Raw genomic sequence first — 27,571 nt, 5'->3', positions numbered from 1 at the left:
AGCATTCCTGTTGGAGAATTTCCAAAATATATTTGGAAAGTTGCAATGGTTAAAAAAGACCTTTTAGAGAAAATGTGTAATGTTTTACAATTGAAACAATGTAACCATTCATGAACAAAATCTTTTAAAGGGTTGTTTCCCTTCACCAAGTGGCATGAATTTCTCTATAAATAGAGATAATTCCAAACCTAAAAGGATAGGAAAATAATGTATTTCAATATCCAAATATCATATCTAAGTCATTTCTTTATTTTTCTAGCGCACGAGAATAAATGAAGAAACTTTATTCGGTAAAATATCATTGATTTATATGCTTAATGTGAGTGTGCGATTCATGTTAAGGTTTCCAAAGTATCCTGAAGGGGATTCGCCGGTTAACCCATTTGCATCCAATTTAGATAAATTGGGGGGGGGGGGGACGAATCGAACCTAAAGCTTAGTGTAAACACACGCTTTGGAATTTATTCTGTGCAACTTTCGTCGTACCGTTTTCATCTTCTTCTTATTCATGTTTTGTAGCACACCCCCAACACAAGATCTAACAATCTTTAGGTTCGATTTATGATTTATTTGGGTTTAATTAACGGCCGCAACTATGATGGAGAAATGAACAATCATTCTTGTTTATTTATGACCACGGTGAAAGGTACACACTTTTATTGTATGATTCAAATATACATGATATACATATATATATATATATATATATATATATATATATATATATATATATATATATATATATATATATATATAGGGGACGACTCAAGTGAGAACACTTGGTTATTATGAAAAATGAGAACAATGAATCACGACCATTAAATTTTGATTTGTTGATTTAAAATAAGTATTATAAATCATAGAAAGAGAAATCAATCCAGTCCATTAAAATCAACAAATCAAAATTTAATGGTCGTAATTCAGTGTTCTCACTTGAGTCGTTCCCTGTGTGTGTGTGTGCGTGCGTGCGTGCGTGCGTGCGTGCGTGCGTGCGTGCGTGCGTGCGTGTGTGTGTGTGTGTGTTAATTTGTCTAAATCCTCCAGTATATGGTACAATGTTATCAATGTCTTTGAAGAAGCACCCTTTGAAATGATAATGTTACGTTATGTCACCGTTACATTTCGTTTAACAATGACATAAAATTTAACATGGATACCGTTTGATATGTTTCATGATACTGAACTTGTTTGAAAATGACTTTAAAATTTACTACGAGTTTTCTATTATTGAACAAAAAGAAAATTGAAATTTATGTATATCGATAGTTTAATTGTAACGTCTTGTTATTTTGTTTATTTTCTAAAAAAAAAAAATTGCATAAAGGATAATAACCCTGTAGTGATAAGTAAATCCATAAAGGATAAAATGAAATTTAAAAATTAAAAATTTTGAAGTATGGATTGGTTGATTATTAAAGTAGTCAAATTTATTAAAGTTCATGATTTCAAATTATGCAATTGAGTTTTGATTTGTATTCTATGTGACTAACACGTTTATGTTTAATGAGAATTTTTATTATAAGACACATGAAGATCATTCAAAGATGGTTCATGAATTCTTTGAATTTTGAGTCTTATTAAATCCCCTTATATAGAATTTGAGAACCTTATTGCGGAGGATAAAGAATTCGAGATTCTCACAAGTTAAGAACCGTGTGAGAAAGGTTCTCCAAGGTTGTTAAAAATACAAATCGAAAGTTCGTCAATGATTTCTATGCATTAAATATATATATTTAAGTGGAAGTATAACTCAAATTTAAAATGTTAGCAAAATGAAGATTGACATACAATTTGTGTATATGACAAAATGAATGACAAAAGTGTCATGGTGATAGTTTGTCAAAACTATCAAGAATATATAATGTATTTTGCATATGATAAATGTACTAATATGATAAAGGTGTTATGTTTTGATGATAGTTGGTAAATGCTATTAAGAGTACATAAAGTTTGAAAAATCTTGTGATTCTTTGACGAAAGGATTAACAATGATATGATGTCCTTGGATATAACTGAATAATAGAAGGACATCATTAAGGGATGTGGGACAAGCTCATATCTAAATAATCATCGATAGTGGAAACTCAACTCACACTCGATTAACATTAAGTCTTGAGTTCAATGATAAAAGTACATTAATAGAGTGATTGAAATACTTGACGATAGATACATCCCAAGGGGTAAAAGTACTTGGACCATAAGAATAAATGTGGTAGGATGAGGTTTTCCTCTTAGTAGACATATAGCATATGTTTGCTGAAATGCATTATTATGGGTGCATCTCTAATATAGTCTACCTATATGAGAAGGAAGTGGTGCCGCTTCATTGAGTTCAAGGGCTTGACTCTTAAATTCTCATGAAAGGGATATGAGACACAAGGCCATATTAAATGTGTCATATTAATAATTCGATCAATGGTACCAAGATTTCATGTGTGAGTTATGCACACTTGTTCTAATGAATAATTGGTTCAAAACTTGTCCACCAATCTATTCGGGGATGAGTGAAAACTTGACTTACTAAGTAATGGTTCAAATCGTAAGATACCTTTATCTAAAACCATGAAATTTCCTGAATAATGGATTTAGATATATTTTGAAAATGGTGGGGGATTGTTGGAGAATTTCCAAAAATATATTTGGAAAGTTGCAATGGTTTAAAAAGACCTTTTAGAGAAAAGGTGTAATGCTTTACAATTGAAACAATGTAATCATTCATGAACAAAATCTTTTAAAGGGTTGTTTCCCTTCACCAAGTGGCATGAATTTCTCTATAAATAGAGATAATTCTAAACCTAAAAGGATAGGAAAATAATGTATTTCAATATCCAAATATCATATCTAAGACATTTCTTTATTTTTCTAGCGCACGAGAATAAATGAGGAAACTTTATTCGGTAAAATATTATTGATTGATATGCTTAATGTGAGTGTGCGATTCATGTTAAAATTTGGTCTTAGGAAAGAGAGAGTTCTAAGGCAAGATTGTTTTGGAAGAGTCTTCTTCCAAACATACTATAATATTATTCAATCTAATATTTGCATTTCAACTTGGAAATTCTTCAAGACTGGTTGGATGCTTCCTAATTTTAATGCTAATATCATTTCCCTCATCCCAAATACAATTGATGTTGATTCTATGGATAATTCCAGGCCGATAGCCCAAGAAAACTTCAAGTTCAAGCTCTTTTCTAAGATTATTGCAAAGCGACTTGCAAAAATCTTGCCTTTCTTGGTGACCAAGGAACAAAAAGCTTCCATCTAATGTAAAAAATTTAAGTATTGTTTATGCCTTGCATCTGAGGTGGAAAATCTCCTGGACAAGAAAACTCATGGTGATAACATTTCCCTCAGGGTTGACATCACAAAGGATTTGACACCATTAATTGGGAATTTCTCATCAAGGCCCTCAAGAAATATATATGGTTTTAACAACACCATCTTGTATATTTTCTATTCTAGAATCTTCCAAAATGTCTATTGCAATGAGTGGATCCACTCATGGATATTTTTATCGAAGAAGAAGATTTAGATAATGGGATCCTCCTTCTCCTCTCCTATTTTGTCTTACTGAAGATGTCTTCAGCATGCATGTTTCGATCCAGGTTAACATTAGTAAGCTTATCCTTATGAAGGAAACTATAAACCTTAGCATTCCCATACATAGAGTATGTAGATGACATCCTTGTATTTTGAAAAAAAAACCTCCAACATCACAGGGGTAATTTTCATTTCAATTACTTAAGAGTACCAACATTAAAAGGTATAGAGAGTAAAGCTCAACTTTAAGATTTCGCAGACAAAATGGTTGCAAAATTATCTGCTTGGAAAGATTCAACTCTTACTTATGTTGGAAGATCCACTATGATTTTTTCAGTTATTCAAAGTATGATTTATAATTCAATTACAATATACTCTTGGCCTACATCTTTACTTAGGAGTATTGATAAAGCATCTAGAAACTTCATATGGAGTAGCAATGTCAACTCCAGGAAGATGGTGACAGTTGCTTGGAAGAAGGTTTGCAAACCTATGAATCACAGAGGCCTAGGCATAAGGTCCCTCATAACTCTAAACAATGCTACCAATTTGAAGCTTGGTTGGAACATAAGGACTAGTTATAAGCATTGGCTCAAGTTGGTTAAAGCTAGAGATTTAAGGAAGCAATGCATAATAACACATCACATTTTTCAACCATCAAGTTTACTATCAAGTCTGAGTATCATTTACTTTATTCCAACATTGTTTGGATTCTTGGAAATGGAAGACAAATAAGATTCTAGAAAGATGCTTGGTGTGGAGAACCCTTATTGGAGAAACCTAATATAGTTATTTTAGTTGACAATGACATTGACCCTGTCTTGTTGGTTAGTGATCCGCTGCAGAATGCTGAGTGGTTTATTCTTGATTATTGGCACACTTTGTTTCCTTTTTTACAACAAGACATTGATCTGGTTAGTCCTTCAATAGATGCCTTAGATAGGAGATTTTAGACTTCTTCCATAGATGTCAATCTCTCATTGAAAGAGGCTTATATAATTAAGTCAACTCCTTTGAACAAAATGGACTGTGCCAAGTACATTTGGAACTTAGATCTTCCTCATTCTAAATCCTTTATGATCTGACACCTAATGCATGATAAGATACGCACAAATGATTTGCTTCAACGAAGAGGACACACATTAGCTTCTAGATGCAACAATTGCAGGTTTGATTTTGAAACAACTGTTCATGTTTTTCTTCTTCTTTTGTCCTTGTGCTGTTAAAATATGGAAGTGGCATTGTAACACTCTTAATTCATCAATCAACATTAATTCTAAAAATGATTCTTGGTCCTTGCACAAAAAAAGTAGATCCCCCAAGGTTCACTTATTATCAAGGAAACAATATTGTTCATAACGTCTTTTATTTGGCAGGCTTGAAATTTGGCAAAGTAACTTAGCAAGGCTCCTCGTATGCAAATAACTATTTCAAACATAATTGCTCAAATAAGAATGTTTGGCAACAATTCCCTGCCACACTCCTCCTTTTCCATGTTGGACTTTAATTTGCTCAAATCTTTCAAGGCCAATCTACACCCTCCTTGGGCTTTTATGGTGAAAGAAGTCATTTGGCAGCCTCTCACTATCAATTGGCTTAAATGCATCAATGATAGATTATTTGAATCTCAATCAAATGGGTGTGGTTGCATCTTTAGATATTCTAAAGGTAACTTTATTATAGATTTACCAGAGCTAACTTCTCGCAGCAATTCCTTACATGTGAAATTCTCTGCAGTTTTTAGAGCCATAGAAATTGTTAGGGAGAGAGAATGGATTAAGATTTGGATTGAAAGTGACCCTTTCATTGTGGTCCCAGTGTTTCCAAATGATGTACTCGAAAACATAGAAATAGATGGTTTCACTATTAATAGATCATTGCTAATATGTCCTTTGTATATTTACATGGAAGGAAACACTTGTGTGGATTTTTCTGCTAATCTAGGTCGTACTCACTATCTCTTCTTGACTCAATCCCCTTAACAAGTATAAGTGATTTTGTAAAGAATTGACTCAAAAAGTGTTTCTTCAAGTTTGCTTTTTTTTTTTTTAGAGGGTTTTGGTCTTGTCTTCCTCTCTTTTTGTGTATCACCTTTTATTTTATATCATATTGCCTTCATGAAAAAAGAAGAAGATATAAATAGGTATAAAAAGCTAATTTATACAAATATATTATTAACTATTTTAAAAACAATAAATTGATATTCATATTTAAATTATTATGTTGTTGATAGATATATAAAGAAATTGATAAAAAGAAAAAAGGCATGGTGATAAAAAAGAAAAAAATAAAAAAAATTAGAAAGTTGAAAAATAAAATAAATTAGTAGTAATTGAAGAAAATAATGATGTATCAGGAAAAAAAATAGTGTTAATATTTTAGATTTAGAAAACATCTTATTTAATCTCAAAAAATTTTGAATAAGAAAAAAAGACTTAATAAAATTATATAATAATACTAGATAGTTAGTGGTCGTGGTGACTGGTGATATATCGAGAAATAAAAGTGTTGATATTTTAGATTTATATAATATATTTTATTTAACTCCAAAACATTTAAAAGGAAAAAATTAAAAACATTATAGAATTATTTAATAATAATAAATAGTTAGTGGTTTTAGAGAAAAAAAATCTTAATATTTTAAATTTATAAAAAAATTATTTATCTTCAAAAAAGTTTGAAAGAAAAAATAGAGATATTATATGATTATATGATAGTAATATAAATAAAAAATAAAAAGTTATTGGAAGCTCTTTTTTCCAAAGTTATTAGGATGTTATTAAGCATGATATGAGTATGCTCTGATTCAATTTTTCAACACAGGAAGAATTCTTTCAAATTTGAATTCTAATATCATCGTGCGGATTCCTAAAAGTAAGGAAGTTGACTCTTTGGCACACTACCGTCCTATTACTCTTTCCAACTTCAAGTTTAAAATCATCACCAAAATTATAGCGGATAAACTTGTAGTTATTATGCCTAATCTTATTTTTGTGGAGCAAAGAGATTTCATCCAAGGTCGCAACATTAAATATTGTATATGCCTCGCCTCATAAGCGATAAATTTGCTCTATGCAAAAAGCTGGTGTGGTAACGTTGCCTTAAATGGATATAGCTAAAGCTTACGATACTCTAAATTGAGACTTTCTTCTCAAAGTGCTTCATCAATTTGGTTTCAACTCTACATTATGTTCCTGGATAAGAAAACATCCTTCATTCGGCTTCTCTTTCCATCTCCATCAGTGGTGCCTTCCATGGGTTCTTCAAGAGTTCCAAGGGTGTTCGCCAAGGCGACCCTCTTTCTCCTCTGCTGTTTTTTCTGGTAGAAGAAGTTTTTAGTAGAAGCATTTCGAGGTTAGTGTCTTCATGTAACCTTGATTTAATTATTGGTTCGGGTAATGTCAGAGTCTCTTCTTTCTCTCTCTATGCAGATGATATTTTATCTTCTGCAAAAGTTCTACCCCCAACATCAAAGCTCTTACTTGCATCTTCAATTCTTATTCTTTTGCTTCTGGTCAAGTTATCAACCGTGAAAAGTCTTCTATTCATTTTGGGGCAATGTCTTTGGCCAGAATTAATGTCTTGTCCGTGCTTACTGGTTTCATCATAGGTTCTTTGCCTTTCGATTACCTCGGGGTGCCTATTTTTAAGGTTCGACTGAAGTCCCTCTATCTTCAAACCATTGCTGAGAAATTTCTTACTAAGATCGCTTTTGGAAAGGTGCTCTGCTGTCCCTTATTGGCCGGACCAAGCTGGTCAAATATGCTATACAAGGTAAACTCATCCATTTTATGTCGATTTAGTCCTGGCCGATGGATCTCCTTAAGGGGCTTGAATGTGCTTGTTGCAATTTCATTAGGAGCGGGCAAATTATGAGAAAAAAGCTGGTTACAGTGACTCGAAAGAACATTTCCAAGCCGCACTCAGAAGGTGGTTTGGGTCTTCGCTCCTTAGTTAGTCTCAATGAAGCTTCTAACCTAAAGCTTTGTTGGGATCTTGTTAATTCCGATGAGCCATGGGTTGTTTTGCTTAGGAGTCGAGTTTTTCTGAAATCCAAGGTTATAAAGCTGTTTACGGTGATTTCCGGTAAAAAACCGCTAGTCTTCCAAATAAAAAGTATACTTTGGTTACTCGCAGGATCGACTAGATTGATCCTAGGACATAGTCAAAAAGCTTGTCTTTTGTGATAACTTGATTCATATTCTGTCAGTTAATTGGCTTCGAAATAAGAAATAAACAAACGAAATGTAAAGACTGATAATTGCCTTGTTATACACGTAAATACAACTTAGGCGAAAGATGAAACAAAGATAAACTTGCAAGAAACTTAAAGTACAGGAACATAAATTATAGAATGTAAATGCTTCGAAGTAAACTTAAACGAAAGATAAAAGTGCAAGAATGTAAATGGCTAAAATGTAAAGAAATATAAAAGAAACTGGAAAGATACTTGAATAAAGATGAATACAAATGTATTTAAATTGGTGGTGTCATACGTACAATCTGGATGTTCGTTCCTACCAACTACCCTCAATCTGGGACCCTCTTCGATGGTCTCTTATTGACCAAAGTCGATCGTTCGACCTGGTTTCTCCAGATCTATCACTTGGTTTCTTCCAACTGGTGGTGGTCTAGGTGGGGGAACTGCATCACCGGGTGTTGGTCTAGGCGGAGGAACCGCATCTTGAATAGGCTCCAATATCGGATCACCCTCTCGATAAGGGGGTTGGTTATTTCTTCGCCTAGTTTGTGGAACTCCCTTAAAATCTGCCATTCGATTTATTTGTGATGATATTTTTTGGAAGGTTTCTACATTGTCCCTGTTAGTCCTGGTCATGTTTGCTACTAATGGGGTAAAGAGTGACCCTATTTCTTTGGCAAGAGCACCTAGCATATCATGGTTACTTGCGTTCATTTCTTGGCTAAACGCTGCTTGACTGTTGATAGTTAAGAGAGGCATCTGACTTGATGTGCCTGCATTTTGTGCACTTCGACCTACCGAACCTGTATTAGGCGAAAATGTCGTCGTATTAGGTGCAGTATATGTAGGTCCTGCCATATAAGAATATGGCATTCCATAAGGGTTTCCGGGCCTCCATACATCGAATGCAGATGAGAATGGCCTTGGAGAATGTACTTGACTTGTCGAGAAATGAAACATCTCGTTTGTGCCTGTTACCTGAGGCATGGTGGTTGAACCGAAAATTGGGATCGTTCCTGATGTGTTTTCGGGCATGACTTGGGAACTAACTGCAGCCGCAGATCCTCCCGAAACGGGTATTTCCTGTTCTTGTGATGTAGATGTCAAAACATGTGTAGTATTTGCTACTACTGTTCCTGCCCCTTGTGGGGGATCTTGATCTCCCCTTCCACTGGTCGAATTGACCATTTTCTTGTTGTACCATCGTTTAGGAATCAGTGGCGCACTGTTGGTTAATTTACCGTTCCTAAGGTTCATACAAGGTCTTGATATATTCTAGGCAAAATAAAGCAACAAATTAATGACAATCTGTTTGACACTGTCCCACCGGGTGTGCCAATTTGTTTACGGTGATTTCTGGTAAACAACCGCTAGTCTTCCAAACTATAAAAAGTATACTTTGGTTACTCGCAGGATCGACTAGATTGATCCTAGGACATAGTCAAAAAGCTTGTCTTTTGTGATAATTTGATTCATATTCTGTCAGTTGTTTGGCTTCGAAATAAGAAATAAACAAACGAAATGTAAAGACTGATAATTGTCTTGTTATAAACGTAAATACAACTTAGGCGAAAGATGAAACAAAGATAAACTTGCAAGAAACTTAAAGTACAGGAACGTAAATTGCAGAATGTAAATGCTTCGAAGTAAACTTAAACGAAAGATAAAAGTGCAAGAATGTAAATGGCTAAAATGTAAAGAAATATAAAAGAAACTGGAAAGATACTTGAATAAAGATGAATACAAATGTATTTAAATTGGTGGTGTCATACGTACATTTCTCAGCGAACTCGTTCTCTTAACACTTGATACTTGAGTGATTTGTGAGTGATTTGTACAAAATGAACACACTGGATCCTGATATTAAGATCCTTATTTATACTAATTTCGACCCTAACGGTCCTACACTAGCGAAAAGCCACGTTGCTCACATGCATACGCTTCAAATCCCTGGGGCGCCATCTGTCCTTGTTCGGTTACACAGACTATTTCGAAATTCAAATCCTCCTGCCTGAATTCTCTTTCGATACGTGGCAACGTGATTCAAATCGAGAATGCTACGAAAACACGCCAAGCTTCAGTACCCTTCGTATTTCGTAAAAACGCTTAAGTCTTAAAGACAATTTACTTCGAACTAGCTTCAATTTCCATTATCTTTACTTCAACTTAAACAACATCCTCGAATCATGGCCATCAGGAGCCATTTTTATTCTCAGAAATGGTCATCAGAAACCATTCTTCTTCGAACTCTAACTCTTCAAAGAATATTCTCTCCAAACGAAATCTCCAGCTAACAAAAGCATCACATTTTCTCCTCTATTTGGACTAACATCAAAACTGAATACTCTACCATCAAAAACAATTCTTCTTGGTTGCTTGGTAATGGAAATTCAATCAATTTATGGTCTGATGTTTGATGCGGCCCCCTTTGAAACAAGCAATGGAGAACTCCTCTTTTGATGCGAACCTTACTGCCAGTAATTGATTTTAGGCCAAAATTGGAATTTTACCAATATTTCTCCTCCTCTTCTTGACTCTATCAAAGATCGCATTCACAGGTGTCACATCCCCCATGATCTTCGTCCAAATAAAATTAGGTGGAACACCCCTTCCCCCGATGATCTTTCTATTAAGCAAGCTTATGATTCTAAGTGTGTGAAATATTCTGATATCAGTTAGCGTTACTTTGTTTGGTCTAACTATTTACCGTCTTCAAAACCAGTTATGGTTTGGAGGCTCATTTTGAAGAAGATCCCCACTGATGAGACTCTAAAGAGGCAGGATGTTTCTTTCCCTTATGTTTGCAGCTTATGTTCTCTTGAGGACGAATCTTCTCATCATCTTTTTTTGATTGCGCTTATGTTTCGAAGATTTGGGATTGGTTTTCTACCTCTATGAACCGTAATTGCAGGATTCGCAATTGGAATGATGTCTGGGACCATTTTCATACTGCCAGGTCAGCCCAATGTACAATGGTGATTCATGTGGTTATCATTCATATTTTCAATGTGGTTTTGCAGGCTAGAAATAACTTAAGATTCAAGGACAAGGCCATCCCTTTAGTCGTCTCTATTAATTCTATCCTTGCGGCTGCTTTGATCTCGGATAATAACATAAAGTTGGCTTCTCATCTTGCCATTTATGATTTCATTGTCTTGAAGAGTTTTAAAGTCTCTATTCGGCCACCTATTTTGCCAAATATTGTTGAAGTTATTTGGAAACTGCCTTCTTGGAGATGGATTAAATCGAATTGTGATGAAGCATCTTTAAAAAATTCGGGAATTTCGGCTTGTGGAGGTAGTTTTGGAGACCATAAAGGTTCTTTTCACAGTGTTTTTTCTTAATTTTTGGGGGTTACAACTCTCTCATTGCCGAACTCTCGGGAGCTATGTCAACCATTGAGTTCGCCTATGAGAAGGGTTTGATTAATTTCTAGTTGGAATCTGATTCAATTCCGGTTGTTCAGGCTTTCAAGCCTCCCTATAAAGTTTCTAGGCATATTCGTGATAGATGGGTAAATTGTGTCAATCTAACTACTAGAGTATTTTTTGTGGTTTCTCATATTTTCTGAGAAGGGAATACTTGTGCAGACTTCCTGGCTAAGTTAGGTGTCACTGTTGATGATTTTATCCGTTTTGATTTGTTATCCTTGTGTTTCAGAGCTGATTTCATAAAGTATAGATTAAGATTGACTTTCTTTAAATTTTTGACTCATTAAATGGGTTTTGGCCTAGTCCATCTCTTTTACTTTTGTCTTGCTTCTTTTCTCTTTATATATATCATAAAAATTTGTTTAGTGTCTTTAACATAAATCAACTACAAAATAATATTCTTAAATGTGAGATTTACCTCTCCCTTTCTGTAAAATTCAATGAATTAATAAAAAGAATTATCTCCCTATTTTATATTTATTTTCAGTGATTTAAAAATCGAACCACATTTTTCTTTCGTACAAAGAATTAGAAGGGTCGTTAATTTGGCAATTGGATAAGTTACTGAACTAGCTAAAATTGGACGGAATTGATAAATATTGCCGAACCATCAATTTTAATGCTTACATTTTTAAGAGATTGAATCATCTAATTTATTTAACCAGATTATCCAATTTTATTTAATTTAATGGTACGATTCAATCAATAACTCAATGATTCAATAACTCAATAACCTCATCAGATAAGTGGAAAATTTATTTTGATGGGATGAATGTCCAGCAAGAAAGAAATGTTTAAAGAAGAATAAAACACTATTTTTCACGTTTGGAATGAACCAAATAAAAAGACAATGGAAAATTTTAGTGGGATCCATACAAAATAATTTCCGCTCAATATCTGACGGAAAGCAAGCTTATGGCCACTGTTTTAAATAAAAAAGACAAAAAAATCTCATGAAGTGTTATTACCTTTTTATTTTATTTTAAAATAACAAAAATAGCAGTCTTATTAGAGTATTATACCACTTACCATTTATTGATAAATTTGATTAATAAATTCAATAAAATTAGTTAATGGTTTATAATATAGTTAAGTTTTCAAATATTGTTTTTTGTTTGAAATTTATTTTTAATTTATATTTGAGAAAAAAAAATAAAAAATTATTAATACCATTAAATTATTTATTTTACTCTCTTGATTAGTATTAAGAGGATATTTATGATATTTTATAATTAATCTTTTTTCATTTCTTGGATTTTTTTTATCAAATATAATAAAGGAAGAATACTTTTTAGGAGTGTTTTTTTATATTTAGTTTTTGATCTAATTAAATAATAATATTCAATATTATATATATATATATATATATATATATATATATAATATTTTAATATTATTTTATTTTAAAATAAATTTAAAGTTTAAAATTTATTTATATTAAAGATATGGTACTCAACAAAAACTCTTAAGCATAAAAAAAATATTAAAGTTCAGCGTGTTTGTTTTTGTGGTGAAAAAATTTGATTTTGAGTGAATTGATTATGTAAATATTTTTGGATAAAAGTAACTTAAAGATAAAGCAATTTATGTTTAAAATTATTTTTACAAATATGAGTTGAACAATAAATTTTATTATAAAAATCACGTTTGATTAAAAATTCCAAATCCTAACTTAAAGTATAATAAATTTTTAAAAGCATAATCAATTCGGTTGGAAATCAATGAAACACGTCAAACAAACAAGCTCTTAGTTTACAGCATGAAATTACAATTTATAATTTGCTTTGCAGAGATATACGTGGACCCCGTTTATTAGTATGATGAATCGAATATGTAGCGAGACGACCTACAAGTACGGCCTACATTACTAATCACCTTAACCTTGTCAAATCCTTCTCACTGTTTTGGTCTCACCCCTTTCCAGTACGTCTCATCGATATATCACACGCTCACAAACCATTTCTCTCTCTACATTTCCTCTTCTTCCTGTGAGTGTGTGTTCATTTTCCCCAGGTTTTCTTGGAAAAGAACTAATCCATTCTGTTTCTTTCTTCTCTCACCACACGACTTTTACTACTAGTCTACTCCACCACACCTCCAAATAGAACCTATCATGTAAATATAATTGAACATGAATATGAACTACTAACTTTGAAGAATTTCCAGTCCACAAATTAATAAAGAACCTCAGTACTTACTACTTGAGAGATATGGAAGATATTTACAATATCAACAAGATGAATCTCCCTTTTTCATCTTCTCCACAGAACCTTAACGTTAACGTTTCTTCTTATACTCCTCCAACCACCACTACTTCAGAATTGCATCTAGGACTCGTCCGCGCCGTTACCAATAATAACTACCACCATCAACCGGATCTAATCGGGTCGGATATATCGGATCGGATTATCAAGAACCAGATCGCAACTCATCCTCTTTATCCAAATCTACTATCTGCTTTCATAGAATGCCAAAAGGTTTGTTACTTACAACTTATTCATTCTATCTCCTTCAATTCATCATTATTCATATTACACGCTGCGTTTGATTTGAAGGTTGGAGCACCGACTGAACTTGCATCTCTTCTCGAAGAAATAGGCCGTGAAAGCCACCACACCAATGTTCTCCGTCAGATAGGAGATGATCCTGACCTTGATCAATTCATGGTAATAAATAATAATTAATTTTCTATAATTTTTTTTAAATCCCAATTTTTATTATTATTATTATTAATTTTTTTTGGATAGGAATCATACTGTGAAGTTCTTCATAGATACAAAGAGGAGTTATCGAAACATTTAAACGAAGCGAGTTTGTTTTTGTGTGATATCGAATCACAACTAAGCCAACTTTGCAAAGGGACATTAACAATCTCATCTGATAATAACAACAACCGTTCAGGTAAAGAGAAACTTTAATGGATTTCGTAATATCTGGATATTTAAAGTTATCTAATATTTTGTTTTTTAGTTCAAATAGTTGTGAACATGAATGGCCCTCTACTTTGAAAGTTTGAATGGCCCTCTTCTTTTTTGTTTTTGATAACATGAATGAATGGCCCTCTAATAATTCTGTTCATTGATGGATGGAGACGATTTTTGTTTTTAATACTACTAGCTCTTTAACTGCTGGGGCAGGAGTATATTAAAAAAATTAGATTCTACATATATAAATATTTAATGTCACCAATTTTGATGAAATAATTGACATTTTATTAGGTTATATATATAGATAAAGATGACAGTACTATTATAAAAAAAAAATTAAATAAATAAAGATGACAGTACTGTATTACTGTAAAATTGTGTCTGAATTAGTTTTTGATTTCCATCAATTTTCAAAATCAAATACTCCCTTCTTTTCATAAGCAATCTTCTATTTAAACTATAAGGATTCTAAAAATAATATTAGATAGAATAATTTTTGAGGTTAAAAGTAGTGCACTGACAATATAAAATAATTTTATACTCTCAATCAATTACGACTATGTTAAGTGTCAAGTTACACTGTTATTTTTAAAATTATTTTACACTTCTCTTAATTTTAATAATAACATTGATATCTTTATTCAAATATTCTTATTAATTATAGTAAATAGAATAGTTAAATATTGTAAAAGTTAATAAATAAATGTATAATAATAGAAAAATAACAAATTTTGTATTAATAATGTAAAAAAATAATTATTTTAGATAAAAAATATAAATAAAACATTTTTTTTATCCAGAGTAAGAAATGTAATTCAATTAAAATAGTTTGGCGGTTCTTATTTTCAACATTCAGTTTTAATAAGAGGTGGGGGAGCCTTTGTAGGTTATACATAGTTTTATTTGAGACTTTGGAGGGTAAGTGAGAAAAGAGATTTAAGAAAAAGAAAAGATTTTGTTGAAAAGAATAGATAGAGAACATTATGAGGACTTTATTTTTATGCATAATGCATAAACACTCTATTGGGAAAATTAAAAAAATTGTATTTGAGAAGAGATTATGAAATTTCAGGAGGGCTTAAATAAATTGTTGGAATATAATATTTTTTGTTATAATATTTTAAAAATTCATGAACATTAATTTATCATTTTATACCAAACTATTATTTTTTAAGCTGTTAAAGTTTTTAAATATTTTTTTCAAGTTTTCTTTATCATTCCTCTCATCCTCTTCCTGTCTAATTTGCAAAAAGAGACTTTGTACACCACAACAAATGAATAGAAAAAACTGTCTGCAAATCTTAACTTAATTGATAAAAATGTCGATATTATTAAGTTGGACGCTAATATCAAAATTCGAACTCTGATTTTCACGATTCTGATTGAATTTTTAATAGTTATTACCATTTCATCTACATGAAAAAGAAACATAAATAAAAAAAATATGATTCCATGCTAAAAACTGATTCAATGCAAATAGAACAACAAAATTATACTATTGATACATGTTTTTCTAGAATTCACACACAAGTATTACACTAAATGAATAGTTTATTAAATTTATTTGAAGTTTGGTATGGTTTGACCAAGACATGTTCTCTAATTTGACTTCACTCAATAAAAAGTTAAAGGAGCTCCGGACACCAAATTAAAACCTATTGAAAATAAGGATGTGTTTGGAAAATAATTTCTGAAAAGAGCAATTTCAGATTTTTATAGATTCTGCTAAGAAATATATAGGTGTACCAAATTTCTATATGGATAATTCATAAATAAATCATGTAATACATCAATGTTGAAATTTTTATTTTATTTTCGTTGAGTTTATATATGGATAGACACTCCTAGTTTTCAACATTGGATCAAGAATTTCTATCTGCCCTGTATGTTTTAGCCAAATGTTATAATTACACCTATATGGAAGTTTTAGTTGAGTTGCATGCATGGAGACATTAATACTTTGTCATATACCTGAAATTCCAAGGTGAAATTTTTATATGTTGTTTCTTTATTGAGTAGTACTACATTCTATGAAAGTGACAGTAAGCAACATTTTGCTTCACGTACGTGAAAGCTAAAGCATGATGTTGGAATGAATCCTCACACTATAAATATGAAAATGTTAAGAGTGGGGGACCATTTTAATATCTTCACATAAAAAATTGAAGAAATAGAAACTATAGGGCTGAGTCATTATCTACATAATAATTGGTCTATGGTGTGTCCTATATATACTTCCAATTATGATTATTATACCACTTCATCATGTTTCAATACTTCCCTCCTTAAATTTTTCATTTTGTTCTGAATACTAGTCTAATGGTAAAGGCTTTTGAGTTCCTGAGACGGTATTCCTCTCAAGGTCTCAGGTTCAAATTTTATTAGGTGTTAACAATTTGTGTGTTGGGTGAAGTCCATACAGAATTTTGCACTGACTTTAAACGACTTGAAAATATTTGATTTTTTGTGTTATGGAAATAAGTTGAATGCTTAGTATTTTTTTTGACAGATGAAGCTGCAGGGACATCAGAGGATGAAATGAGCTGTGCAAAGGTTGAAGTAGTTGAAGGTGTTCATGAACATTGTGGCACATCATGTCCAGGTGACAAAGAGCTTAAACAAATGCTGCTTCGTAAATATGGAGGTTATCTTAGTAACTTGAGAAAGGAGTTTCTTAAGAAAAGGAAAAAGGGTAAACTACCCAAGGATGCAAGAATGGCATTGCTGGATTGGTGGAACGTCCACTATAGATGGCCTTATCCCACGGTAATTCAAAATTTTCACGGGCCATTATATCCGTTATTTGATAACACTTTGTACTAAATAGCGAATATCAGAACACTTGGCTTGTTTTCCAAGTCACATGATAACAACTTAAACGATTGTGTCGAACTTCGAAATTTCTGATAGTTCATAACTTATGAGTTTTTCAGGAGGAGGAGAAAATGCAGCTATCTGAAATGACCGGACTTGATATAAAGCAGATAAATAACTGGTTCATCAATCAGAGGAAAAGACACTGGAAACCATCTGAAGATATGAGATTTGCGATTATTGAGGGTGTAACTAGCACCGGCGGAGAAGGACCTCTATAATTTAAAGCTGGTAGAATGGAATCGTCGAAGATGTTGATTTTTGGAACTGGCGCCTACATTGCTGAGTAGGTCCGTTCGGCTTGTATACATACACTTGTGTTCACAATATTATAGTTAAATTATTAGCAGTTATCTATTTCATGGATCCATGTTACAGAATCTCATTATTTTATGATAATATGTTGATGACAATTTGTATAGATATGTATTATTGATGTTGATTTGAAGACAAACCAGCAAATGCAATGCAGTGAAGCATAACATTCCTTGATTCTGGAACCATATATATACCGTCTTCTTGAACATCATAGGTGATGATGATGTATGTGAAGAAGTTTTTTGTCTTTGTAGTTGTTGGAATTATACAAGATAAGTTTTTATATAGAGAAGACTTCTCTAAATTTTTATTCATGACTTTATGTATAGAACTAAATTATAGTTTAAAAATATATCTTGAACTTTATAATAAGGAACAAATGAAAAAATCTTACAAATACTCAAACAAAATTTTAAATATAAAATCTAATATTTTTTTTAATGTTGTCTTATGTTAAATATGAACTCCTTTTTAATTAAATATCTTTTGTGTATTAAATTTGAACTTCAAGTCGGAAATTCAACTTGTTTTTATTTTGATTGTAATCTTAACCATTTTTTTTTTTTAAATGTGAGTACATCTATTTGACTTGAATTTTTCGGTCATAAACTATTTCTTTTGGGCCTGCTTCAACTTCTTTGTATTTTGCAGGTTTTATGAAATAAACATTACATTTTGTAGTTTGCTTAAGGCACAATAAAGATTGCTACCACTTTCTCGTGAAAATTCAAAACCGAATACATCAAATATATGTTGTGAACCATATCTTTATTTTGTAAAAAAAAAAAGTCCGAGAATATACTTCCGAAATTCGAAAATACATTTTCGTAGAATTTGTTTTCATTACCAACCTATGTACTGTTTATTTTCCACGCCTCTGAAAGTAGAGGATTGTTAGTTTGAGAAATTTGTTGAGGGTTTGAGTAAGGGGAAGGGAAATAGTTATGAAGGTGTTGGTTTGGATGAGATGGGGGAATATGCAAAAGAGGAAAATATGAATATAAACTTTTTATTGTGGCTCAAATTAAAAACTAAGATTCAAGCAAAGAAATGAGATAACTGGTGTGTAGTTGGATATTTTGACGTTGTAAGGGATGTTTCAGAAAGAAGAGGAAGTACCGAAAATCTAAGAATGAGGGGGATAAAAGAATTTGACGAGTTCACCACAGAGGAAAATATAATAGACTTACCACTTCATGGAAGAAAATTCACTTAATCTAGGTTGGGAGGATCATCGATGAACACATTAGATAAATTCCTAATTTTAGAGGCTTGGTCCAAAGAGTGACTAGCAAGTAGACAATGGTGCATCGACAAAGGTTTATCAGACCATTGTGCAATTACATTGAGATATTCAAAACAAGAGTAGGCCCATAGACCTTTTTTCATGTTAACATGTTGGGAGGAAATATAAAGGTATCATAAGTTTGTTATAGAAAAGTGAATAGATTGTCGGTGGAAGGTTGAGACATGTTCGTCCTTAAATATAAGTTCAAGCAAATAAAAGAAGTTTAAAGGAGTGGCAAAAGAATCATTCTCAAAATCTCGAAGAAAAAATCAAGGCAACTAAAGAAGAATTAAACAGACTTGAAGTCAAAGGATAAACTTTGGGTCTGTCTAATGAAGAAGTTAACACCGTGAGGGAGAATTCAACATATCTATATAAGTTATCAAAATTAAATTGCAGCATACAGTGGCAAAAATAAAAAACCTAATGGTTAAAGAAAGGAGATATAAATTTCAAATATTTATATGGTTGCATAAATAAGAGAAAAATGGAAAATGAAATGTTGTCTCTTGTTCTAAACGAAAATAGGTTAGAAGAATAGGGGGATAATCCAATCACTTTCAACAACAATTCTCGGCTAGAAGAGCATGACGCATTGAAGCAAACCTAAACCTTAAGAGAATGACTGAGGTGGAGATGGAGGAATTATTGAGAAAAAGAAGAATAATTAGAGTTGTGTGGGATTGTGATAGCTCAAAAATCTATAGTCCTAACGGCGTGAACTTTGGGTTTATGAAGGACTTTTGGATTGATATCAAAGTTGATTTCATCAGAGTTTTGTCAGAGTTCCATAGACATGGGCGGATGGTTAGAGGGGGCGAACTCTCCTTTTAATGTGTTAACATCAAAGACAAAGAATTTGGTGAAACTGCTTGATTTTAGATCAATTTCATTAATTGAGTGCATATATAAGGTAATTGCTAAGGTGCTAGCAAACAAACCAAGAAAAGTGATGTGTTCAGTTATCTCGGACACTCAGATAACATTCATCTTGGGCAGACAAATTCAAGATGTTATTTTATTTGCATATGAAGTCGTGGATGAAGCCAAACTAAAGAAATAAAAAGAAGTGCTTATGTTTAAGGTTGACTTTGAAAAATCCTATGACATAGTGGATTGTGACTTTCTAGATTGAAAAAGTTTACTGTTTCTTCTTCTTCTTACGTTTCTCTATGTGTTTTACATGATCTATGTGTTTGTGCTATTTACCCGCCTTTTTGATAATGCAAAAAGGGGGAGAGGTATACTCTCAGGGGAAGTCGACTATACTCCCTTTATCTGTAAGGGTGAATTTTTATCGCTCTAAATTATTACATGCTTTTTTGTTTTCCACCTCCCCGAGGGGTGTTTTGTCATCAACAAAAGGGGGTGACATGGGGAGTTGAGATATCTTCTTGATCATGTTCCATCATCGGGAATTTTAGTTGAGTTTTGACATCAACTCCCTATGTCACAAAGACCTCTTAACGTTCAAAATCCGTTTGACTTATGGAGTTATAACTTTTAAAATTTCTTAACAGTTGTCATTGGTTGTAGTCATTAAAACCAACTTACGGTTAAAAATGGTAAAGAATATTAAATCAAAACCTTTTCATCACACATCATTCATAAATTCACATGTGTCATGTAACATCCCAGTATTTTCACATACATTAAATATACTCCCTTATATGAAATTTATTTTATATATTATTTGATAATTAATTTATGTTAAGTATATAGTTAACTTTTAATTATTTATTTCTATTATTATATTTTAACATTTCAATTATATGTCCTATGACTAATTATTTTACTAAATTAGTAATACTAACGTGTTTAGTTTACTCTCCATTATTTATATTTTGTTAAATTTATAAATGAATTTATTATATATAATAATAATAATAATAATGATAATAATAATAATATATAGGTGGATTGACCAATTTGTTATTAATAAGAGTGATTTTGTATATATAATAATAGTAGCAGTAAAAGTAAGAAGAAAAAGTGGTGGTAGAAAATATAGGGGGAGAAATCTTTACGTGGCCAATTGGGGTATTGGGTCAACAAAATCAGTTTTATTCCATAACTTCCTCCACTTTTGACTCAATCTTCACCTTTTAAACTCTCACATACTCCACTCACAAAATTTTTACAGAACAAAAATAAATTTATATTTTACGGTAAAATATCCCTGCTTGTTTAATCTCCATCATCAACTACCTGACTATCTGATTCTAGTGTCTTTTGGGAGAGTGTTCATATGAATTATCATTAAGGAAAGCACTTAGAGGTAAGGGCTCCTATTCATGTAATTCTAACCTAGACTTGATTTATAAATTGGGTAAATATTTGTATACATATTTTAATGTGTTCGAGGAATAAGAAAAAATTGATCTCTTTGATAATATATTTTAACGTAAATAATTTAGAATTCAAATTAAAATATAGTTAGATTTATTTATAATTCTGGGTAATCATAGTTCTTTTTGTTTTAATTATATATATGTTGTTTAAGATACATGGGTGTTGATGTGAAAATAAGTCATGATCGATTATTGATGTATATATGCTGGTATGTGTACCCAACGTGTAGGCCACATAAAATATATTAAAGTTGAAAAGGGAAAAGCCAAGCCTTAAAATTATAGTCATTTATATTTATTCTGATAGCTATCTAAACCTATCTAGCTCATGTTATAGGAAAGAAATTAAAGGGGTATTATTAAGTCTTTTGTGGATATGTAGTCTTGTTTCGGGTTGGAATATGTAGCCACATTACAGGAAAGGAATTAAATGGTTATTGGTAAGTCTTGTTTGGTCATGTAGAATTTTGGTTATTGTGTATATTAATATAATTTAAATTTTAAAATTTAAAATTAATTAAAGAGGTTGTGTCTCCTAAACTTAGGTGAGGAACAATAATAATTATTTTGATCTTTGCGGTTGTCTTAGTGACGGAGTTTTATGTGATTGCCTTAGTGGCGGGTAGAGATTTCTGTGTGAATGCCTTAGTGGCGGGTAATTATATTTTTCATTATACATGGCATGACATATGCATTTCTGTGTGGTGCCTTAGTGGCGGGTTATTTTCCTCATTGATATGAGATGAATTCTTTGTGGTGCCTTAGTGGCGGGCTGAATATATCCGGATCATATAGTTTAAGAGCATTCATATTTTGCATCTAACATCTTTGTGGTTGTTGTTGTTGGTGCTGTTAATCTTGAGTTAATTACTTCGTATGCTTTCGGTTATGGTTATACTTATATATTAATAGCTTTGGTGAATTCTTCGTTTATTTATTTCTCTTAGACATGAGATGTGTATCGGTATTTTCCTGAGTTGTAACTCTTGTTTAGTTTATTTTTGACATGGGTAACTGACCCTTACAACAACATTTTAGGTACGAATGTGGAGTTCCAAAGTTATTGATGCTTGCTTGATGCGTGATTGCGGGGAAGGATGGGTTTTCAAAATAAAAACATTGTAGTATTTTATACTTTGATCGTTTTATATTTCAAATTCTTTATTTATTTACTTTCCTTTGAAGGAACTAGAAATGCGGTGATTTTTCCGTTCATGAATTTGGATGGTCATAAAGTTTGATTAATTTCATAACCTTTTATTTGATTTAAAAAAGTATTTTAATCATTTCTAAGTCATATCTTGGATGAAAATCCGGGGCGTTACAATTGGTATCAGAGCAATAATCCTCGGACAAATATTTTGGGTTGGGATGAGTGTGTGTGACGTTTGCTTTGAATTATATGCTAATGTTTTGATGTCCTTGTTTTTAGACTTGCTATTATTTTTCTCGCTATTACTAGGAGGATCAAAAGTTATTTATTTGTAGTCATAATATGCTTTGATTTGTAATTTTATAATCTATGTGTTTGTTATTGCGTTTATGTTTTATAGTTGTAAATATAAAAATGTTTGTTATTGTCTACTTGGTTTAATATTTTAGAATCTGGAACTTTGATTTAAAAAAAAAAAAAAATTTAGCTTATTTAACGTATATATTTAACTATCATATTCATTTGAGATCAGAGTGACTAGGAAAAGTGTGACATTTTTGTTGTTATTATAAACTTCAATGAACAATTAAAATAAATTTATACTATAAAAAAAATGATGATTATAGTTTCAATTATGAATTTATATTATGAATTTATATAAGAGGAGTTGAATTGTTCTAATATAGTTTTATTTTTTCAAGTGTTTTCTTCATTTATTTCGATCTTTTAGTTTAGAGTATATAATTATTATTTTAGGTAGTAACCATGTAAATCTTAAACTTATATTCTATTATAACTATTTTATTTATGTGTTATAATATTTTAACTTTGCATCATATACATATTGATTTTATTGTCGCTTAAGTTTATTTATTGAAAAAGTTATATTTTAATATTTAGATTTTTTTTAGTTTCGAGGACGAAACTAATTTAAGGGGGTAAGAATGTAACATCCCAGTATTTTCACATACATTAAATATACTCCCTTATATGAAATTTATTTTATATATTATTTGATAATTAATTTATGTTAAGTATATAGTTAACTTTTAATTATTTATTTCTATTATTATATTTTAACATTTCAATTATATGTCCTATGACTAATTATTTTACTAAATTAGTAATACTAACGTGTTTAGTTTACTCTCCATTATTTATATTTTGTTAAATTTATAAATGAATTTATTATATATAATAATAATAATAATAATGATAATAATAATAATATATAGGTGGATTGACCAATTTGTTATTAATAAGAGTGATTTTGTATATATAATAATAGTAGCAGTAAAAGTAAGAAGAAAAAGTGGTGGTAGAAAATATAGGGGGAGAAATCTTTACGTGGCCAATTGGGGTATTGGGTCAACAAAATCAGTTTTATTCCATAACTTCCTCCACTTTTGACTCAATCTTCACCTTTTAAACTCTCACATACTCCACTCACAAAATTTTTACAGAACAAAAATAAATTTATATTTTACGGTAAAATATCCCTGCTTGTTTAATCTCCATCATCAACTACCTGACTATCTGATTCTAGTGTCTTTTGGGAGAGTGTTCATATGAATTATCATTAAGGAAAGCACTTAGAGGTAAGGGCTCCTATTCATGTAATTCTAACCTAGACTTGATTTATAAATTGGGTAAATATTTGTATACATATTTTAATGTGTTCGAGGAATAAGAAAAAATTGATCTCTTTGATAATATATTTTAACGTAAATAATTTAGAATTCAAATTAAAATATAGTTAGATTTATTTATAATTCTGGGTAATCATAGTTCTTTTTGTTTTAATTATATATATGTTGTTTAAGATACATGGGTGTTGATGTGAAAATAAGTCATGATCGATTATTGATGTATATATGCTGGTATGTGTACCCAACGTGTAGGCCACATAAAATATATTAAAGTTGAAAAGGGAAAAGCCAAGCCTTAAAATTATAGTCATTTATATTTATTCTGATAGCTATCTAAACCTATCTAGCTCATGTTATAGGAAAGAAATTAAAGGGGTATTATTAAGTCTTTTGTGGATATGTAGTCTTGTTTCGGGTTGGAATATGTAGCCACATTACAGGAAAGGAATTAAATGGTTATTGGTAAGTCTTGTTTGGTCATGTAGAATTTTGGTTATTGTGTATATTAATATAATTTAAATTTTAAAATTTAAAATTAATTAAAGAGGTTGTGTCTCCTAAACTTAGGTGAGGAACAATAATAATTATTTTGATCTTTGCGGTTGTCTTAGTGACGGAGTTTTATGTGATTGCCTTAGTGGCGGGTAGAGATTTCTGTGTGAATGCCTTAGTGGCGGGTAATTATATTTTTCATTATACATGGCATGACATATGCATTTCTGTGTGGTGCCTTAGTGGCGGGTTATTTTCCTCATTGATATGAGATGAATTCTTTGTGGTGCCTTAGTGGCGGGCTGAATATATCCGGATCATATAGTTTAAGAGCATTCATATTTTGCATCTAACATCTTTGTGGTTGTTGTTGTTGGTGCTGTTAATCTTGAGTTAATTACTTCGTATGCTTTCGGTTATGGTTATACTTATATATTAATAGCTTTGGTGAATTCTTCGTTTATTTATTTCTCTTAGACATGAGATGTGTATCGGTATTTTCCTGAGTTGTAACTCTTGTTTAGTTTATTTTTGACATGGGTAACTGACCCTTACAACAACATTTTAGGTACGAATGTGGAGTTCCAAAGTTATTGATGCTTGCTTGATGCGTGATTGCGGGGAAGGATGGGTTTTCAAAATAAAAACATTGTAGTATTTTATACTTTGATCGTTTTATATTTCAAATTCTTTATTTATTTACTTTCCTTTGAAGGAACTAGAAATGCGGTGATTTTTCCGTTCATGAATTTGGATGGTCATAAAGTTTGATTAATTTCATAACCTTTTATTTGATTTAAAAAAGTATTTTAATCATTTCTAAGTCATATCTTGGATGAAAATCCGGGGCGTTACATGTCACTATTCCACAACCAAATGGTGTTGCAAGGAAAAAAAACTTTAGTTAATTGCCTATATATAGATATCTTATTTCTCAATTTGTTACCTCAATTTTTTTCTTGTAGTATCATAATTTTATTTTAGTTATTGGTTATATAAGAATCTCTTCATCTGTTCAAGAAGTAATGAAAGATAAAAACTAGGTCCAAGATATAAAATTGATTATGAGAAGACATTTGCCTAATTAAAAAGATGAGTAATATCTAAATTAATTATCTCTAGATGTTTACTTTCGGATAGAAATTCAGACATTTAGATGTTAAAAAGGTTTTTTTTTTTTTAATGAAGACTTAGAAGAGGAGGTGTATATGGAGATTTTCTAAGGTTTTAATCTCACGTATGGATCCAACAAGACGTGTTAATTGAATAATGTTTTATATGGACTTAAAATAGTTCTCTCGAATTTGGTTTGAAAGATTGATAAAGCCAAGAAGATCACATCTTTAAATATAGACAAGAAGGAAAAATTCCTTGTACATCTTATTTAAGTTGATGATATTATTGTTTTTGTATATGATTTGATTTAGAGACAATTAAGTAAAGTCGAGAAGATCACACTTTATATTTTGGTAAAATCAAGTGTTTTTTTTTTCAGAATTAGGGTGGCCTACTAAAAGCAATGCATTTTTTTTATATCTTAAAGGAAATATGTGTTTGATATTTAGCAACTAAAAAAAAGAAAAGAAGGAGAAAACTTAAATGCAAGCCGACAAGTGATGTCAATAAACAAAATCATAAGATGAGTTTTGAGGAGGATAGTTCCAAGTTTATAAGTTTAAGTGACAAAGATTAGAGACAAGGTTGTTTTACTTGACACAAACTAGGCCAAAATTTATATATGCACTAAATATGGTGATCCAATTCATAGCCTAATAATTGGAATTGATAACTACTTCATACCTTCATCGAATAGAAGTTACATTGTGGATTAATAACTACATCTTAGACACAATTAATTTTCTCTTTTATTTTTTAAATAGTAGATTAAGAAAAACAACAACAGCGCCAAGAACATATAAATGCTAGATATTCCAAACAAGTTAAGACATAAAAGGAAATAATACATATTGCTAAAGACACAATAGCCATGTCAAGCATTAGGGAGAACCAGATAGAAAGCATGCATATGTAGTGTGATCTAAAAAGAAAGATCAGTTTATTAGTTAATTATAGCTTAATTATCTTCAACAACCAATTCCTCAATCCCATGGTTGATCATTGGTTTGAAAGCTTGAACCTCATCAGAACAACAGTACTTGTTTGGTAGCAAAACCATGGGATACTTCCTTGCTATGACAACTGAATTGATAACCTCGTCAGTAGGATGAAACACAGATAGAACCTCAAAGCCTCGAAGATCGTTAGTATCAACGACCGGATACAGAAAAGCACGAGCACCGTGAGCACTCCTCAGCATGAGGAGTGCTCCCGGCGCCATGTTCTTAGCCAGATGGTCAATGATTCGATTCTTTTCTTCAACGCTCATTCCAACAAGTGCTGCTAGATAAACAACTTCATATTCTTTCAAAGCATTAGAAACATCTAAAATATCATTAGTAAAAAAAACCATACGCTTTGATAATTCAGGATCAGATGAAACTAAGCAAGAGGCTTTGGAATTGGCTAAAGGGTCAATATCATAGTTGTGAAAGAGTGTGTTTTGCAAGTGGTTTGAGGCTAAGACAAGTGAAGTAAGTGGAAGTGGACCTGAGCCAATAAAGGCAACTTTTTTAGGGAGATTAGTGGAGTGTTTAGTTAGGATATTGAATTCAAGGAGACTAAGTTTGAGGTAGTTTGAATAATAAGGGAAAATGTTGAGATGATTGAGTGGATTATTGTATGAAGCTATGATGGTTGAGTAGTGGCTTTCTAAATGGCCTTCAGCTTCACCACATAGCCTTATGAGTTTGGATCTGATTTCTTGAACTTTTGTGCTTAGTTTGGTAACATCAATGGGACTAGGTGGCATGCATGTGAGAACAAGTTTGGTGAAAAGTGTGTCAACATTTTTGCAGGGTTTGAGTGTGTCTAAGGTTGAGATTTGTTCGTATAGCTCGCAGACTTGTTCGATCAATAGATCTTCCTTGCAAACCATGTCGACACTATGATGTAGTTGCTCAAGATAAATAAGAGAAAGCACTAACAGAAGTTACAACTCACAAGTCACAATACAATGAGATGTGTTAATATTTATACTCACTTGAGGGCCCACACCCCCTTGAGACTTTATTTCCTATCTTACTTTATTCAATTTAACCTCTAAATTATACAAATATAATAATCATTTTTAAAACATACAAAATTTGTTAATTTAGTTCTTAATGACTTTGGATTTATATGTTTAGTTGTTTGTTTTGTGTCGACCAAAGCCTCAAGAATTTACTGCTTCGCGTTTTGATCTAATAATATGATATCCATTTATTTAACTTGCTCTAATAAGTTCAAGG

General features: G+C 31.5%; 2 protein-coding genes across 2 annotated transcripts; one reads left to right on the top strand and one right to left on the bottom strand.

Moving 5' to 3' along the window:
- The first annotated feature begins 13,031 nt into the window (after positions 1-13,031).
- Positions 13,032-17,578, top strand: LOC131629593 (homeobox protein knotted-1-like 1). Its single transcript, XM_058900373.1, has 5 exons — positions 13,032-13,649; positions 13,728-13,838; positions 13,920-14,073; positions 16,609-16,865; positions 17,033-17,578. Exons 1-5 carry the CDS (start codon positions 13,383-13,385, stop codon positions 17,192-17,194), a joined length of 951 nt encoding a protein of 316 aa, XP_058756356.1. The 5' UTR covers positions 13,032-13,382; the 3' UTR covers positions 17,195-17,578.
- An 8,475-nt stretch (positions 17,579-26,053) lies between these two features.
- On the bottom strand, positions 26,054-27,273 carry LOC131629605 (nicotianamine synthase-like; the record flags this gene model as incomplete). Its single annotated transcript, XM_058900393.1, has 1 exon — positions 26,054-27,273. A coding segment is annotated over one exon (975 nt), but the record flags the coding sequence as incomplete, so codon positions are not given.
- Between the last annotated feature and the right edge of the window lie 298 nt (positions 27,274-27,571).

Source organism: Vicia villosa, unplaced genomic scaffold, assembly GCF_029867415.1.
Source record: "Vicia villosa cultivar HV-30 ecotype Madison, WI unplaced genomic scaffold, Vvil1.0 ctg.000585F_1_1, whole genome shotgun sequence".
Classification (NCBI taxonomy): domain Eukaryota; kingdom Viridiplantae; phylum Streptophyta; class Magnoliopsida; order Fabales; family Fabaceae; genus Vicia; species Vicia villosa.
The sequence above is the reverse complement of the archived record's forward strand: the minus strand, read 5'-3'. Positions and strand labels throughout refer to the sequence as shown.

Coding starts and splice junctions, on each gene's coding strand:
- LOC131629593 (XM_058900373.1), top strand. CDS start 13,383: ATGGAAGATATTTACAATATCAACAAGATGAATCTCCCTTTTTCATCT. Junction 13,650..13,727: donor CTTTCATAGAATGCCAAAAG/GTTTGTTACTTA, acceptor TTTGATTTGAAG/GTTGGAGCACCGACTGAACT. Junction 16,866..17,032: donor ATAGATGGCCTTATCCCACG/GTAATTCAAAAT, acceptor TGAGTTTTTCAG/GAGGAGGAGAAAATGCAGCT.